Here is a 19,058-nt window from a genome sequence, read left to right as displayed (position 1 = left end):
GATAGCAACCAAAAACTCAGTTGTAATTATGTTCCATACCAGCGAGCCCACGTTCAACGAAAAGTAGTGCGTATCCACTTACCACACCCCTACGCCCAGTTGCTTTGTTTGTGTGCGTTTTTTTTTTAATTAAAAGTGCGCTGGTATACCTGAACTAAATAAATTATGCATTACAGAGAAAACACAAAACCGGCTAGGACTTGAATGAGAGGAATATTTAGCATAATTATATGTTTCTTGCCATTATTATTCCATTACCATGTAGTGACAACAAGCCCATTTCTTATGCCTACATCAATTTTTAAAAGTAAATCATAGCTCGCGTATACCGCGCCGCGTTGATCAAGTTGTCAATGTAATATCTAATGAAGCAGCCGCGGCTTCGCGGGCAAGTCTCGCGAGAGGCGAAAAGCAAGAATCACAGCAGTACGTGTTTTCCGGCCGAGTGTGAGCATCGCAGTGTTTTATGGGCGGGCACCCTTCAATGCCGGGGACTTGGAGAAAGAGAGTATGTTGACTACGAGCAGCTGAATTCACATGGATCACTGTTAGAGATGGAGGTGGAAACAGCTGGATAAATGCCAGCACCGTAAGACGCCATGATGAATAGGTGTGTTACAAAGCAGTGTATGCAATAATATACCCGACATGAGAAAAACGAATGGGATTCTCTGTTTATTTCTAATAAATATAAATACCCTTGTGTTTGAACAATGCACATTGCGTGCGAGTGACTTAGAAATGTTAACATCATGCTCCTATATTATATTATACTATATTATACTATATTATACTATATTATACTATATTATATTATATTATATTATATTATATTATATTATATTATATTATATTATATTATATTATATTATATTATATTATATCATATTATATCATATTATATATTATGTAACCCGTTCCACATAAACTTACCATGAATACTCCGCTGATTGCTGGGAAAACAATAACAGCCTCCGGCCGAGGACAAATCGTGACTGAAGCCGCGAATCACGCACGCTTCATCTTCACCGAGCCGGCAATTTCCCAACTTTCAAGCTATGCAATCACAAAATTTGCACGATTTCATATCAAATAAGATTATTGTTATTGTTGTATCATCTTTATTATTTCGAGTCTGTTACCGTGTTTAATTCATGTATCTCCTCGTCAGTATTTGGTTAGTAATATAATCATGACTTTTTTCAGCTTTAAAAGATCCACGCGTTTTGCTGGGAGCAAAACACACACATTTTAAAATCAGATTATGAAAATGTCTACAACAAGCTAGATCAGCCCGAAGCATTTCTCCCAATTTGGAAACGATAATTACGTTGTTATACTTAGACATTTTGTTTCTAAATGAAAACAAAGGCAAGAAATCTGGCATCGACGAAACGTAACATAATCACGCAAAAATCACATCTGGCGTCCGATAAAACTGCTTTACTATTTCTTAGGAAACTGTGTAGGGAAACGGATACGGATACATAATAACCCGTTTACGTAATACACGCCACTTTGGAATTAATTTGGCCGGGGGTAAAAACAATCGCCATTGTGCGATCTCATAAGACGTGTGAACATACGTAAGTCTGTACTTAGGTATTTCCGCTGTATGCGTGTCTGAGTGACTTATCGAAGCCGTCTGGGTTGTCGTGTTGATTGTTAAGATCGCGCATTGAGCAGCTCGTTTCAAAACGTGCATGGCGTGGATGAAGTAACCCCCCAAAAAAGTGTACTAGTATATTTATTGCATTAAATGTTCCATATCAATTCAAACTGTAATTTAGGACGTGTACCGAAGGTGACAATTTTCTAACAGAATGGTAATCAGTATATCACGTGACATTTTAGCGTCCATTGTCAATATACATGTAAATAATTAAATTATTCAGTTTAATGCTTTTCTAAGCCATTACTAGTAATTTTAGGAATGGATGAATGTGATTAGAGTACAGCCTACATGGGTTAGTACACCGACGCGAGATGTGTAATGGGGATTTGGAAGGTGGGCAGATAACTGGTCACGTAACGTCCCACTGCATCGAACTTTTCCTATAGCAACTATGAAAATGAATACTAGTATTTGCGGGGTTTCTCGTGCACGTGATGTTTTTTTTCAGACTGATTGGCAGTCGCAGTATACATCCAAATTTGCACTGACTGTTCGGGCTGAGTGTTTACATTGATTCCCACGATTTGGCAATACGCTAAAGCGATGGGTCTTCTCCAGAACATGCGGCAGAAGGCTATAGCGTATGTTTTTTTCACAAGTTCACGAGTCTACTTATGAACCTTGCGTTTCAGTGTGTGTTGTTATTGTGCTCGTTCCCAATCCCCGCGTATGGTACGATCCGCCTCGCCTTAAAATCAAATAATGTAAAATACTTAATTATAGCTTGGATTTTCTTTTTGCTATTTTCGCTGAAGGGCTGATTCAGTGAAAATAAAATCCAGTGAATATACCTTTATTCCTATATTTTACATTCAACTTGTCAAAAATTAGTGAAAATAAATTCCATACAAAATACCCAAAAAGTCTTTTCAGCGAAAATTAATTCCAGCTATAATAAAGTACATGCACTAGTATGTATGCGTCTGGCCAGGTCACCACGTGACAGGTTGATATTGGGGGTGTTCGAGTTATTATAGCACGCACAGCAACAAACTATAAAGAACAAACTATCTGATTGGATGATGACTTTCGACAAAATATATCACGTCCAATCACACTGACACGCACAAAATGATTTATTTCCGCGCGTTTATCGTATTTTATACTGCATTAGTATCAAGGAAATTGAAGTCACTGCCATGTGCCACAGACTCGTTATTACTCAAATCAGACTCAAAGATCCTTTTATTTATATGGCAAGACGAAATCGCGTTTGTCGCCCTATAGAAAGTGCCGAGATTTGCGCAGACGCAATTTCATTGGATGAACAACATAATTATAAAATAACCCGAGACACGCGTGATTGCGTTCTTGTGTAACCATTGGTGATTTTTATTATCTGACTGTGAGCGCTTTCTCGCCGGTTCAACCTCGATCAATAAACTTGATCATGCCACCTATCCGTTTCAACCACCGTGACCTAATGGTCACCCGCGATGTTCGCGTGGCGTCTGCGCTCCGAATAATCCCTTGCTCGTCCCACTGTTACAGATGAACGTCTCTGAGTAAAGTCGGTGGTCGATCACGTCCTATAATCGCCTACGCATTTTATCCAGATACACTAGCGGTTAGAGCCAACAGCCGTGCGGGCATCGACACAGCGCTGATAAAATTAATTGATCGACTGGATATTATGAATAAATGCTATGAGTCTATTTTTATTAGCCGTTTACGCATCTTAAAGGCACCACTGAGTTCATTTTTTATAAGTTGCCTGAGATTATTTTTTGAAATATCAGACCACAGAAATTGCATACAGCGTGTTCCAGGGTGATAATTACGAAACCATCTAGTCATTTTTAATAAAATTTAGACTTCTCATATTTGAAGTTCACACAAGCGGCGAGACCTCTCTCTACCGTTCAATTATCAAGGACTGTGCAACACCGTGGCTGAGAAAACATACAACACCACTTCATTTTGTGTTATCAGAAAACATGAAACGTTGGAGTGTGGTCGCGCCCAATGTACTGTAAGTCGGAGCGTCTGTTATTCTATCGGTACACTTTAATGATTTCAGTTCCTGGCGAATCGAACACACATATACAGAACGTGATCCTATTGACTATCCTCGCAGCATAACACCACTCATCGGATCCGATTTTAATAAAGGGTGAAAGCGATGAGTTACAAATTACGGATTCAGTTAACCAAAACGACGGAGATCAAATTATCTTTCTTCACTGATCAGCTTTCATGCGCCATGGTAGTCAGTCTATTTAATGCGAATCGACGAAATTTACGGCTTTTACGGAAAACAAACTGATAAAGGTAATTTCCATATGGCAAGCTCGATGTGCTCGTATAAAAATATGTTTTAATAAAAACAAATAATGTCAACAGACGTCCATCCATTACCCTGCATACATAGTGGATATCTCATAATCTCGTTCATGATTTTTTTTGTTCGCTTTAACTCGATCAGTTATTAGTAGGTAGAATATATAATTTGCCCCTTTCCCCCAGAAAATGTTTGGTTATTCAGATTTTAATTTGATACTGCATAAAATAACCGCCAATGGGTACAGTATTGACGGGTATATACTCTAACGACTGTAATTGGGAAGAACAAATCTCGAGGCGATATCTAAGTACAAACCAGTGGTTAAACCTGTGCTAATGATCATACGCCTTCTCTGGGGAATGATAAGATTCAACGGTTCCCCCGATTCAGACAATTCGGTTGTTTGACATATGCAGACACCCCCACCCCGCACGTACCGGCGGATCAACCATGCAGCTTCCACATTATCCGTATTCTATTATTGCGAACCAGGAATACATTGTATCAGGGTTTTTTCTAGAAAAAAAAACTGCAAGAGGGAGCATTGCAATTCAGCGGCACCGCCAAGTGGGGGAGATAGGGTTCTCCCTACCAGGGTGTGGTGTTTTTGATAATTCTAAGTTAAAATGGAGCATTCTATGGCTTCCTTGGGGCCAAAATTACTATCAGACAGGTCACAGTTGAAGACTGTGGCCATGATCCCTGGTCAATCAGAACTTTATGGTTGCCAGAGGATCTACTCCCCGGGTAAACGGGCGCATGACCATGGCATGGGGGCGCTACGCCCCTGTTCCCTTGTTTAAAAAAATCCCTGTTGTATTATCGTTCATGTCATTTTTTTCTGTCTAATCTTCAATGTTTTGTTTGACGAGTATATGGACCTTAAAATTTAAATGAGGCACGAAACCAACATCTCCTTTTATTGGCTTCGGAACCCAACAGAACCCAATGGCCGTACCGTAGCGTAGCGTAGACTTTAAAATGTGACCAGTTTAATTATTGTCCTTGACTCGCTACAATGGAAGGCAAACTTACAAGTACATCACAATAGTTAGCATTAATAGGTCGATGACCAATTGAATTGAAAAAAAAAACCTTTAAAATCATTTGTAGTTAGTTTGTAAAAGCCATGCGGGCATTAATAAATGGATTATGCAAGGCCACACTGTCTGTTACGTAACAGACAACCCAGCATCTGAGGTAGAAAAACATGTTAATTCGAGATTGTTGAATTGGAGACATATTGATAAAGCGTTGACAGAGTTACGCCATTTTAACGGTGCCTTGTTTAACGGCGTTTTACCTTAGGCTCACAGGTGCTGACGACGCATGTTGTTTGCAGCTATTTTCACATGTTGCTGAAAATTGAGGAGAAACCCAGTTAAAGTAAACATGTTTTATTTAAAAGGCGAAGCAGAACACTTGACTCGGGCGTATCGCCTATTCAAAATAAACTACGTGTTACGCGAGGTCGTCGAACTTTGACCGATTTTAGTCCTTCAAGTATTCAAGCGAAGCAGCGAGTTTTAAAACAGCGCAGACTGGGAAATTTGATAGAGTGCAAAACTGCGTAAAACAGAGCGAAAATGGACGAGTGGGAAATATATTTAGAGCAATCTGTACATCGATGTCGGTGCTGAACTCGGTTGCCGGTGATACCTGCCTAATGCGTATATGGATGTTTCATGACGTCAACTAGTGACGTCATTGCAAGAATAGAGTATTGCTATACATGCTGATCAAGATGGCTCAGGATTTTAACTCGGGATTATGAGGACGTGCAAAGAGTTCTTAGTATTCAGTACACAACGGAAAATACTTTGCCAGGCCAAAGTGAAGTCGTTTTCGTCTGGTTTAAATATCGCGATTTATTTATAAGTGGTGATATTCAGGATCGCTCAAAATCACAGCGGAGAAGCAAAATTGAATGGTGAAGGGGGGGCATGTTAACGGTGGTATTTATTGATTCTAATTATTTGTATAAATAATTTCACATTAACATAATCGCAAGAAAAATAGGTGACAACAATACTCATCTGCAAGGCCGAGTCGAGCACGTACATAGAGATAAAGAGCGGTCGTTACCACCATGGTCACGGTATTCTAAACGGTGGTTTGAGTCTGAGACCGTTCCACGTTAATGATATAATAACAGTTTTAATGAAATGACGAACAGGGCAATAGTACTGAGAAATGTGTTCATTTTGTAGATGTGTTACCATGGAGTTGAAAAAAAAAAAGTAATGGTTTTACACATTAAACAATTCATTGCGATTTCAACACTATGGAGTGGGTGACAATAGAACGTGACTCGCCTAACTGCACGTGGGTGGTTGTGGATAGGGAGAAAATGAGAGACTTGATCCAGCTTGTGCCAGCGAATACTGCTATTTTTGTAAGTTGTCTCCCGCTGTGTACGTGTACAGTCGATGTAACACGGCGCTGGTCAATGAAACGAAGCGTCGCATATCGCTGACCTTGGAAGAACACGGCGTATACATTTTAATTTGATCCAAATACTTAATAAGTACAATCGGCATAATTCCGCTTAATATGAAATTCCACCACGAGTTGTGAAGAGTGCCGAATAATGCAGTGCCTGGATTGGGTTGCGCTAAATGGCATGAACATGAAAACGTCTTTTAAAAACAAATTTCACCAATGAAACAGACAAACAGCTCCTTGCGCAATTAACCCCATAAAAATGGGATGAAAATGAACAGTTGCGGTTGCCTAGTAACCGGGATCAGAGCCGGTGCCATCCATTTTGCTTGTTGTTTTCCCCTGTCAATTCTTAAACGCTTTCGTAAATTCACTCGCGTGTTGTGTGTCGCATCACATCTCAAATTCGCGCAATTATCCGTGACTTGCAAATGCGCGTTTCAATCAACACTCCGACGTCGTTCCTATATTTACATGAACACACTGTCAGACGCACGACAACAGCAAGCGAGAAACACCAAATAACCCAATAATTGCTGCCGCTAACGGGTGGAGAGTTTATATTAAATGAGGTAGATGTAGATGTTGATAACAGATAGTCACATCAGAAATAATTATATGGAGAAAGTATCCCCCCCCCGCCTCAATTCCGTCCATACAGCCGTAATACGTATGATTATACAACACGGAAGGAGTTCTACCGAACTTCTCGAGTTCTGTAAAATTATTCCCGGCTCCTCAGTAAAACAAATGTCATTAATTTATTTGCATTTGCACTGGAGGTGACTTGTCGTTGGTGTATATGTTCCACGTTTGAACGGACGCTTCGGTGCTCACCCAAGCATACTATACAACACTGAAAAGCGCACTGTTCGTTGATTGAACACAGTTTCATAGTCGGGGGCATCTCTGTAAACAAAGCTACGATACCAGAATTGTTAAAGCTGCTCTGTATTATAATAGGGAGCTTTGCTGGGCTCAGTTTTTTTTTGTTAGTCGCTGCCAAGTACGAACGCAGAAGCACAGGTTCAAAACAGCACTGTCCCACTAACATAGGAGCTGTTCTACTGCAGCGACGACATCATATCTCAGGGAGGGACTTAACGGCGCTTTTCCGTCACACTCGCATTTAGCTGTACTGTAAATGGCCGCCGCTACAAATTAACAACATTGATTTGCCACTAATTAGGACGAAATATTCACGAATAGATATTATAAAAGTACTTACACTTCAGTGACCGAGCTCGACCTAATATCCGGGATGTAAGACATCGTATCTTTCTCCTGGCAAACTATCTCTTCGTTCGTACATGTACAGTGTGTCGGGCACACATACGACTTGGAACCGCTGACCGACACAACTGCAGAAATATTCACCAGCAAATAAATTAAAAAACCTAAAATCTTTAAGGTGTACATTGTCGATTATTCTCCTGTCACTTTATATATTCGAGAGCGCCCGTTGGAAGATGCCTCTCTGTTGTCACGTTAAATGTGGGAATACCGCGGAGGCAACCGCCGTAAGAACACCAGTTTCAGCAGACAGTTCCAAGGCTGAAGTAGTCATGTATTCAATGAAAAACACGCGTCACACAGGAAAAATTACAGTTGTTGAGACAGTGCAAACAATTGAGTGTATTGTTTCGTAGATCTGAGTAAGGAGCACCGAGCTCCTTGTGTGTCATTTCCCCTCACCTGATGGGGCACCGGTTAGGAGTCGATTTTAACGTCCAACGTAGTACCAAGCAGTCAGTACACGCACAGTAGTCGTCGCAGGAGTGTGGCCTTCTCGAGCTATGTAGCAACTGTAAAGCGAACAGAAACACGATAAGCTACTCAACCAATGCACGATAAAAGACGCCCTGCTATTGGCTGATCGACTCCCTTTTGTTAGATCATAATGATCTTGGCGAAATGAATGCACTGCTTTCCGTGCTCACGCAGGGGTCTGTATATTCATGTTCCGAGTGGAACGTCGGCGCTCGGGCATTATGCAAATATCGACCTTGTCAAAATGAACCAAGCAAAGCAGACGGATACGAGAGCCCGCAAATGCGACAAAAAATTAAATAAGACTATGCCCGATACACATAATTACCAACAATTAGGGCAGCCGCCGTAACTCGACCTATATTAAAATATTTCTGCACATCGTCTGATATTCCACACAGTATTTCCGACAGTAGCCGAATGCCATCCGACTCTCCTTGCACAGTATATATGAGATATAAATCATATTTCACTATTTACTTACATCACTCACTAAAATTACACAGCTCGCATTAAAACAAACGCATTCGTTAATTATTTGTAATAATTGCGTGATAATTTGTTGTTGTTTTCCTTATATCACATTTCTTGCAGTTAATATTGCTATAATGCATATGTTTACTACACGGTTTACTTAGGCGTACTGCCCGGCGAGAACATGGCAGCTTGTTCGCAGCCAGGCGCTAATCATGCGCCGAGTCCCGGCCTTGCAGGCACTGAATTTACGATGCAAGGCGCCCCGCAAAGACACCTGCTTGCCTAAGAGGGCGCTCACGAGAATTGCTTGCTCGTTGGTGTGGCACGAGGAATAATGCACGTCAGATCATCTTCCGCGTCGTTCGGGAGCACGCAGAGAGGTCGTCATGGTAATACGGTAATCGCGACTCACCGACTTTCAAATTGGCGATGATGAGTAGGGAAAACACACACAGACCCTGGAGATAATACCCTGTGCACGCCACTAAGATTAACGAAATGATCTTGATCTGTTGTCGTGGTAACGTTGTGATGTAAGCATTCGTTGAACCAATCGTAAAGAAGGGAATAAATCTGGAAAGAAGAACACAACGCTAAGAGGTCTCTACAAAAAAAAGTGGATACGTCTTGTAATGGCCCACGCACATTGATGAGGTACGGGCTGTCCGGAACATATTATACGAGTGTCTCAATTGGCCATCTGAAAACAACAAATCATATTCCCACACATTCTGTTATGTGACTACTCGCAATGTGTATTCGTTTGTTTCTTAAAGGGGAAGAAGTAATTAAATCCCTGGGATCGCGCCAGGAAATCACGGGACATGAGTGCATGTCGATTATCTTATTAATTTGTCTTTTGTTGTCATTTTGTAAATTTAATGTGATATGCCCGAGTCTTCAACTAAATTTTTACCTTCAAGCCTCTACTTTTTAGGCATTTTTTTTTTTTTACATTTTCACAGTCCAATTTCAGTGTGGAATGATGTGACAGATGAATATCTTTTTTTTACGACAAAAGCAACGCAATATTGCTTGCAATTATTCCAGCTAGTGAGTCGGAAAAGCAATAGTTGGAGAACACAAATAATAAAATAATTCGCATCACGATTGGTTAGCTATGAATTATTCATCTTAAAATTCCCAATTATACCGCCGTATATCACTTAAAAATATCGAGTATTGACAACGAAGAGGGGGAGATTAAATAATAATCCCTCGGCGTTCGCTTTCAATGTGACAAAAGTATACTTTTCCATACGAATTCGTCAATCTGTATGCATAATCTCATCCCATTGACCCAATTTTTGTTCTCTCTCTATAAGTACAGTGTAAATATTATGCTGTTTGTTTGTTAAAATATATTATAGAAACGTGAACCTCCAGCTATACCGTGGGTGAAATAGAAAACATTTAATTGGCGAACTCTGGCAGAAGCCACGTATAGACCAATTAAGCTCGTATATGACCAGTCTCTATGTATACATACTAATATCCCGTAGAGACATGGAGAGCTACGTCATATGTGACATCAGCGGACCCAGAATAGTACGACATGGAAACTCAATTGGAGGTGGCACATCTTTCCTGATTTTTTTTTCTTACGACCCAAGGTTATATCGTGACATTTATCATGTAAGAAAAGTTTGTTCTGAGGTCCCATAGTCACTGTTAGGCGCTAAATATAAAGGTATTTAAACGTCATCATCCCTCTTCTGGACACACACACGCACAGAAGTTACAAGCATACAACGAATTAATTTAATAATGAATTTCTTGGTTATTTAATACGTCTAGCAGATAGTTTGTCATATTTGCTGAATGTAAAATATACTCGTTAGTATATTATTACATAATGGTATTTAATATCATCTGGCTCGCCAGCACATGACGCCTGTTGCCGATTCTTCACACAGGCAATCATTGAACAGCCAATCATCGCACATCCAATCACCACATAGCCAAATATTAGCGAAGCCAATCACCACACGCCAATCAACGCACAGCCAATCACCGCACACCAATAATCGCGCAGTCGATCACCGCACGCCAATCATCGCGCAGTCGATCATCGCACACCAATTATCTATCGTACACCGATCACCGAATACCAATCACTGCGCACCAATCACCACACAGCCAATCATTACACACTAAACAGATGTAGTGAAAAAAGGTGCTCACAAAAACAAAAAACAATAACAAAAAATACGTAACTGCAAACACGCAATCTGTGCTAAACCAGGATTGAAACAGTTTCTCTGTAGCTTGAAAAAATGTCGAAGCCAGGCAACAATAAGTGTGTAATTCCAACAAATTTCATAAACATAGAACTAAAATGTTCATATCATATAACTCACTAATTTCAATAAAACCAATTAGCATATCTCTCTGGCAAATGTATACATACGCACGGTTGCTATCATCGTCGCCACGTGACGTCGGTCCCAATGCGACGTATACAACGCGAGCAATGTTTGTTTACACGAAATTCGAACCCGGCGTCGACTCGAACCACTGACCACTGAAAAGAGAAGGTGATTATGGGTTTGCATCGCAATTGTGATTTTTGCTTTCTAAATAAACATGACAGGTTGTTAAAAAACGTGAATAACATACATAATTGCTAATAGGTAGGGTATACTACTAGTATTCGCGGCGTACATGTTGGCACCGCGTCAACGCAACACGTCAGCGCAGTTTCTCGAGGCTGTCAATGAGAACCGCGCATGAATCAGAGCTCACGGTCAGCCTGAGCGGACCATTCGTATCGCGACGACACCACATCCGAGTCCAGGTCAACGAATTCCGTGTATATATATAAAACGGTAATTATAAAATGAGAGGGGTTATGCATGTGTGAAATTCGTGATATTTGCCGGGATGTTTAAGGCATGTCGATACGCCAATTAACCGACTAGGATCAAGTTGTTACATATTTTAGTAATACGCAGAAGTTTCAGTGTGTGTACCCAACTTTACAAACTTCAAACGACGTATTAGCCGCGACCTTGAGCAAACTGAACAATACGACATTCATCTTATAAAATCCATTTTGTGTCATATACTGCATATCAAACGGAACAGTTCAAATATTTTAGGTTCTGTGAAATGAAACACTGATAATTAACGGATACTCACGGGACAGGCTGTTTCACCCTAAGTTCAAGCACGAATTGTCGCCAATCAAACCTCATACCCCTTCCTTTTAGTGGTCTGAAATCCCGCATACGGTTTCTCCCGGAGGTATAAGGTGCCTGGGCAGTGATTGAGTATCTTTTGATAACAAAAAGACGTTTACGGAAACGAGTGACGATTGGTGCAAATCGTGCGTTGTTTCTATACAATGACACGTGAAACCGACCAGCACGTACATACTTACGATCGCCATAACATCGACAACTCAACATCATGAGATCTGCATGGCTGGGATCGAACACGATTTTCGTTTGTCGTAAAAAAAATTCCGATCACAGGGCGGAGAGTGGGATTTTCTGAATATCAACAGTTACTATCTGAAACAGTTAAAACCATTGGAAAATATTCCAACACCAACGTATAATCACCATGGCATCTCGAACATCGTTATCTGATTGCATGTTGTGAGTACATGTGGTGCACGCCAAAAGTGTGATTCTGATTGGATAATCAGTTTGCGAATTCACGTGAAGCCTTTAAAGACATTGTTGTCTGATTGGATAACCAATTTGCTTCAAAAGCTTAAAAAATTAGTTTACCCGTATTTAAATTGCCCGTTTATAGTGTCGAGTAGTTTCTTAAATATTAGATTGCACATTTTTTGTTAGTATGGTTTTGTTCACTGCCAAGCTGCGTACAATTCGAATATACACACCGGCGTTGTTTCGCCGAACTGCACTGGGGGTAACGTCCCCTGGTCAAATAGGACACTCTAAATTTAGTGCACAAAAGCGGCAATGCGTAATTGATTGAATTTATGATACCCGGAGCAGTAAATTGTGCTGACTGTCTGCCCCGCCCGAATAAAGAGAAGTGGACCACACTGAACTCTCTGGTAATACATTGAATTAGCCAATCAGTGATAATCCATTTGTCGTGAGTGGCACCCTAGCTGTCTCTCACAGTAAATGTGCCTGTCAACAACACCGAATGATACACAACAGTATGTTGTAATCAGTCCATGCTATGAACTGTCACGACCGAACCATATCACCACTCCAATTCATGCTAAATAACATTTTTCCACTGGCTAGTGTGTTAAGAAGATGGCAATTATTTGTTTTAATTAAATGACACGGGGGAGGGGGAATTAGTACATGTACGTGAATCGGGATTCAAATACGTGTAACTACACAATTACAATGAATACAATAGTAGATGATAATATACGTATACTAGATGATTTATTACAGGACTCATTACAAATCTTAGTCTGTGTATTGTAATACAGATATTTTATAATTCAATTTACTGCAAACCAATAATATCCTGTACTAGTGTAATTTATGATTGAACTGACAACAAATCGTCGTATTTTAGTGTAATTGATTTAGAATTCAAATCTCATTGCAAATCATGTTTCAGAATTATACTTCAAATCACTGTAAATTATATCCTTGTAAACTGGTGTAGATGATTTCTGATCTGATTCGTTAAAATTGCAATCATGTTAACCCAGGCAATACTGCAATTGTTCCCTTACAGTGTATCTGTTTCTCAACATTGCAACTATGTTTCCCCATCAATATTGCAATTATGTTTCCCTGTCAACATACAACTATGTTTCCTTATCCTTATTGTAACTGTCCTATCAACATTGCAACTATACAGCCATTACAACATTGCAACTAATGTTTCTCTGTCAACATTGCAACTATACATCCATAATAACATCTTAACTATGTTTCCTTAGCAACATCGCAACTACGTTTATCTGTCAACATTGCAACTATGTTTCCATGTCAACATTGCAACTGTTTCCTTATCAAAATCGTAACTACGTTTCCATATCATCAAGGCAACCACGTTTACCTATCAACATTGAAACTGTGTTTCCCTGTAAACATTGCAACTGTTTCTCTACCGGCTTACTATTTGCATAACAACATTGCAACTGTTTCCCTATCAACATTGCGACTACGTTTCCATATCAACAATGCAACCACGTTTACCTATCAACATTGAAACCGTGTTTCCCTCTCAACATTGCAACTGTTTCTCTACCGGCTTATCTATTTGCATATCAACATTACAACTGTTTCTCTATCAACGTTGCAACCACGTTTTCATATCAACATTGCAACTGTTTCCCTATGGACGTTGCAACTACGTTTTCATATCAACATTGAAACTGTTTCTCTATCGACGTTGCAACTACGTTTCCATATCAACAATGCAACTGTCTCCCTATCAACATCGTAACTACGTTTCCATATCAACAATGCAACTGTTTCCCTATGGACGTTGCAACTACGTTTTCATATCAACATTGCAACTGTTTCTCTATCGACGTTGCAACTACGTTTCCATATCAACAATGCAACTGTCTCCCTATCAACATCGTAACTACATTTCCATATCAACAATGCAACTGTTTCTCTACCAACATCGTAACTACGTTTCCATATCAACAATGCAACTGTTTCCCTATCAACATCGTAACTACGTTTCCATATCAACAATGCAACTGTTTCCCTATCAACATCGTAACTACGTTTCCATATCAACAATGCAACTGTTTCTCTACCAACATCGTAACTACGTTTCCATATCAACAATGCAACTGTTTCCCTATCAACATCGTAACTACGTTTCCATATCAACAATGCAACTGTTTCTCTACCAACATCGTAACTACGTTTCCATATCAACAATGCAACTGTTTCCCTATCAACATCGTAACTACGTTTCCATATCAACAATGCAACTGTTTCTCTACCAACATCGTAACTACGTTTCCATATCAACAATGCAACTGTTTCCCTATCAACATCGTAAATACATTTCCATATCAACAATGCAACTGTTTCCCTATCAACATCGTAACGACGTTTCCATATCAACAATGGAATTGTTTCCCTATCAACATCGTAACTACGTTTCCATATCAACAATGCAACTGTTTCCCTGCCAACATCGTAACTACGTTTCCATATCAACAATGCAACTGTTTCCCTATCAACATCGTAACTACGTTTCCATATCAACAATGCAACTGTTTCCCTATGGACGTTGCAACTACGTTTTCATATCAACATTGCAACTGTTTCTCTATCGACGTTGCAACTACGTTTCCATATCAACAATGCAACTGTCTCCCTATCAACATCGTAACTACGTTTCCATATCAACAATGCAACTGTTTCTCTACCAACATCGTAACTACGTTTCCATATCAACAATGCAACTGTTTCCCTATCAACATCGTAACTACGATTCCATATCAACAATGCAACTGTTTCTCTACCAACATCGTAACTACGTTTCCATATCAACAATGCAACTGTTTCCCTATCAACATTGTAAATACATTTCCATATCAACAATGCAACTGTTTCCCTATCAACATCGTAACTACGTTTCCATATCAACAATGCAACTGTTTCCCTATCAACATCGTAACTACGTTTCCATATCAACAATGCAACTGTTTCCCTATCAACATCGTAACTACGTTTCCATATCAACAATGCAACTGTTTCTCTACCAACATCGTAACTACGTTTCCATATCAACAATGCAACTGTTTCCCTATCAACATCGTAACTACGTTTCCATATCAACAATGCAACTGTTTCTCTACCAACATCGTAACTACGTTTCCATATCAACAATGCAACTGTTTCCCTATCAACATCGTAAATACATTTCCATATCAACAATGCAACTGTTTCCCTATCAACATCGTAACTACGTTTCCATATCAACAATGGAATTGTTTCCCTATCAACATCGTAACTACGTTTCCATATCAACAATGCAACTGTTTCCCTGCCAACATCGTAACTACGTTTCCATATCAACAATGCAACTGTTTCCCTATCAACATCGTAACTACGTTTCCATATCAACAATGCAACTGTTTTCCTATCAACATCGTAACTACGTTTCCATATCAACAATGCAACTGTTTCCCTATCAACATCGTAACTACGTTTCCATATCAACAATGCAACTGTTTCTCTACCAACATCGTAACTACGTTTCCATATCAACATTACAACTGTTTCTCTACCGGCTTATCTATTTGCATATCAACATTGCAACTGTTTCTCTGTCGACGTTGCAACTACGTTTCCATATCAACGTTGCAACTGTTTCCCTATGAACATCGTAACTACGTTTCCATATCAACAATGCAACTGTTTTCCTATCAACATCGTAACTACGTTTCCATATCAACAATGCAACTACGTTTTCCTATCAACATTGAAACTGTGTTTCCCTGTCAACATTGCAACTGTTTCTATACCGGCTTATCTATTTGCATATCAACATTGAAACTGTGTTTCCCTGTCAACATTGCAACTACGTTTCCATATCAACAATGCAACTGCGTTTTCTTATCACATTGAAACTGTGTTTTCCTGTCAACATTGCAACTTTTTCTCTGCCGGCTTATCTATTTGCATATCAACATTGAAACTGTGTTTCCCTGTCAACATTGCAACTACGTTTCCATATCAACAATGCAACTACGTTTTCCTATCAACATTGAAACTGTGTTTCCCTGTCAACATTGCAACTGTTTCTCTACCGGCTTATCTATTTGCATATCAACATTGCAACTGTTTCCTTATCAACATCGTGACTACGTTTCCATTTCAACAATGCAACTACGTTTTCCTATCAACATTGAAACTGTGTTTCCCTGTCAACATTGCAACTGTTTCTCTGTCGGCTTATCTATTTGCATATCAACATTGAAACTGTGTTTCCCTGTCAACATTGCAACTGTTTCTCTGCCGGCTTATCTATTTGCATATCAACATTGAAACTATGTTTTCCTGTCAACATTGCAACTGTTTCTCTGCCGGCTTATCTATTTGCATATCAACACTGAAACTATGTTTTCCTGTCAACATTGCAACTGTTTCTCTATCGGCTTATCTATTTGCATATCAACATTGCAACTGTTTCTCTATCGACGTTGCAACTACGTTTCCATATCAACATTGCAACTGTTGTCCTACCAACATCGTGACTACGTTTCCATATCAACAATGCAACCACGTTTCCCCATCAACATTGAAACTATGTTTTCCTGTCAACATTGCAACTGTTTCTCTACCGGCTTATCTATTTGCATATCAACATTGCAACTGTTTCCCTACCAACATCGCGACTACGTTTCCATATCAACAATGCAACTACGTTTACCTATCAACATTGAAACTGTGTTTCCCTGTCAACATTGCAACTGTTTCTCTACCGGCTTATCTATTTGCATATCAACATTGCAACTGTTTCCTTATCAACATCGTGACTACGTTTCCATATCAACAATGCAACTACGTTTTCCTATCAACATTGAAACTGTGTTTCCATATCAACATTGCAACTGTTTCTATGCCGGCTTATCTATTTGCATATCAACATTGAAACTGTGTTTCCCTGTCAACATTGCAACTGTTTCTCTGCCGGCTTATCTATTTGCATATCAACATTGAAACTGTGTTTCCCTGTCAACATTGCAACTGTTTCTCTGCCGGCTTATCTATTTGCATATCAACATTGAAACTATGTTTTCCTGTCAACATTGCAACTGTTTCTCTGCCGGCTTATCTATTTGCATATCAACATTGAAACTGTGTTTTCCTGTCAACATTGCAACTGTTTCTCTGCCGGCTTATCTATTTGCATATCAACATTGAAACTATGTTTTCCTGTCAACATTGCAACTGTTTCTCTGCCGGCTTATCTATTTGCATATCAACATTGAAACTGTGTTTCCCTGTCAACATTGCAACTGTTTCTCTGCCGGCTTATCTATTTACATATCAACATTGAAACTATGTTTTCCTGTCAACATTGCAACTGTTTCTCTACCGGCTTATCTATTTGCATATCAACATTGCAACTGTTTCTCTATCGACGTTGCAACTACGTTTCCATATCAACATTGCAACTGTTCTCCTACCAACATCGTTACTACGTTTCCATATCAACAATGCAACCACGTTTCCCCATCAACATTGAAACTATGTTTTCCTGTCAACATTGCAACTGTTTCTCTACCGGCTTATCTATTTGCATATCAACATTGCAACTGTTTCCCTACCAACATCGCGACTACGTTTCCATATCAACAATGCAACTACGTTTACCTATCAACATTGAAACTGTGTTTCCCTGTCAACATTGCAACTGTTTCTCTACCAACATCGCAACTACGTTTTCATATCAACATTGCAGCTATTTATCGCTATCAACGTTACAACTATGTTCCACCATAAGCATTACAACTATGTTTTAAAGGCACACATTAAAAAAATCATCTCACCAACACAAGAATTCATCCTTTTGGTGTGACCCTCGCCGTATAATGTTCTCTGTATCTGCTGACAAGCAATATAATGCAGTGATTGTTGATATTGTGCGACATATTCAGCTATTGTTTTCACTTGCCGTGGATTTATATAAGAAACGTTATAAATATTAACTTTTGCAATATTGAGGAATGAACCATTATTGAACAGACCAAGTTTGCAATTTTTCGGTTGATTGTTTTATTTATGCTTACTGGGGATTGTGCCATTTTGTTTCATAAGTAATATGGAGTGTCTGTAAATATTGCACCAACATTTTTATAAAATGGTTTTCAATATGCATTTTTTGCGCTGGTTCTACATTCCCAGAAATAATGAGCCATTCAATATAAATATATCAAAAATATGAAACAGACTAGGAATTCGTGGAAGAGCGAGTAAATATAAAAAAACAGTACCCATTAACTTCGTATGTAAATTGTTTTTGTTTATATATATAAATAAATAAGAGTACATTGTCCTCCTGTCGCGGACCGATTATTGTCTGGGTTATTGGTGTCACAAAGACCTGGGTTGGCATTGTTCCAAATAAACATCACAATTGAGTGAGCCCTGTCACACAAGCTCATTTCAATTGTTACGTTTTTGTCCCGACAGTCGTCTCTTCTTCAATCTCTAACTGAATTACATGCTTTAGATGACCTGAAAATTTAGGTCATCGAGATCTCGCACTGTATTCATACAGTTCTTGGGAACGCATACGAAGACGATAATACAGCTATTGTATGTATCGACAAACAATACGGTTGTACTTATCAAGTTTAGATAAACTGTTGTCACACCCTAAAACACAGAGTCCTTATTGCAGGTTGAAACCATAACTATACCAGCCGTTCTGTGTAAGGGAAAGAGACGTGCACGTAAATAAGTTCAAATAACAACG

General features: G+C 39.3%; 1 protein-coding gene across 1 annotated transcript in view; it reads right to left on the bottom strand.

Moving 5' to 3' along the window:
• LOC100369434 (NT-3 growth factor receptor-like) overlaps positions 1–11,846 on the bottom strand; it is a 45,243-nt gene extending 33,397 nt beyond the window's left edge. The window contains exons 1-2 of the mRNA XM_085507062.1: positions 11,790–11,846; positions 7,630–8,206 (exon numbers count right to left, since the gene is read on the bottom strand). Of these exons, the coding sequence (XP_085363188.1) occupies positions 7,630–7,820 (191 nt within the window). The 5' untranslated portion in view covers positions 7,821–8,206; positions 11,790–11,846. The remainder of the gene's footprint in view (positions 1–7,629; positions 8,207–11,789) is intronic.
• Between the last annotated feature and the right edge of the window lie 7,212 nt (positions 11,847–19,058).

This window comes from Saccoglossus kowalevskii, chromosome 13 (assembly GCF_978046115.1).
Source record: "Saccoglossus kowalevskii chromosome 13, keSacKowa6.1, whole genome shotgun sequence".
In the NCBI taxonomy this organism is placed as follows: Eukaryota; Metazoa; Hemichordata; class Enteropneusta; family Harrimaniidae; genus Saccoglossus; species Saccoglossus kowalevskii.
This window is presented reverse-complemented; position numbering and strand designations above follow the sequence as displayed.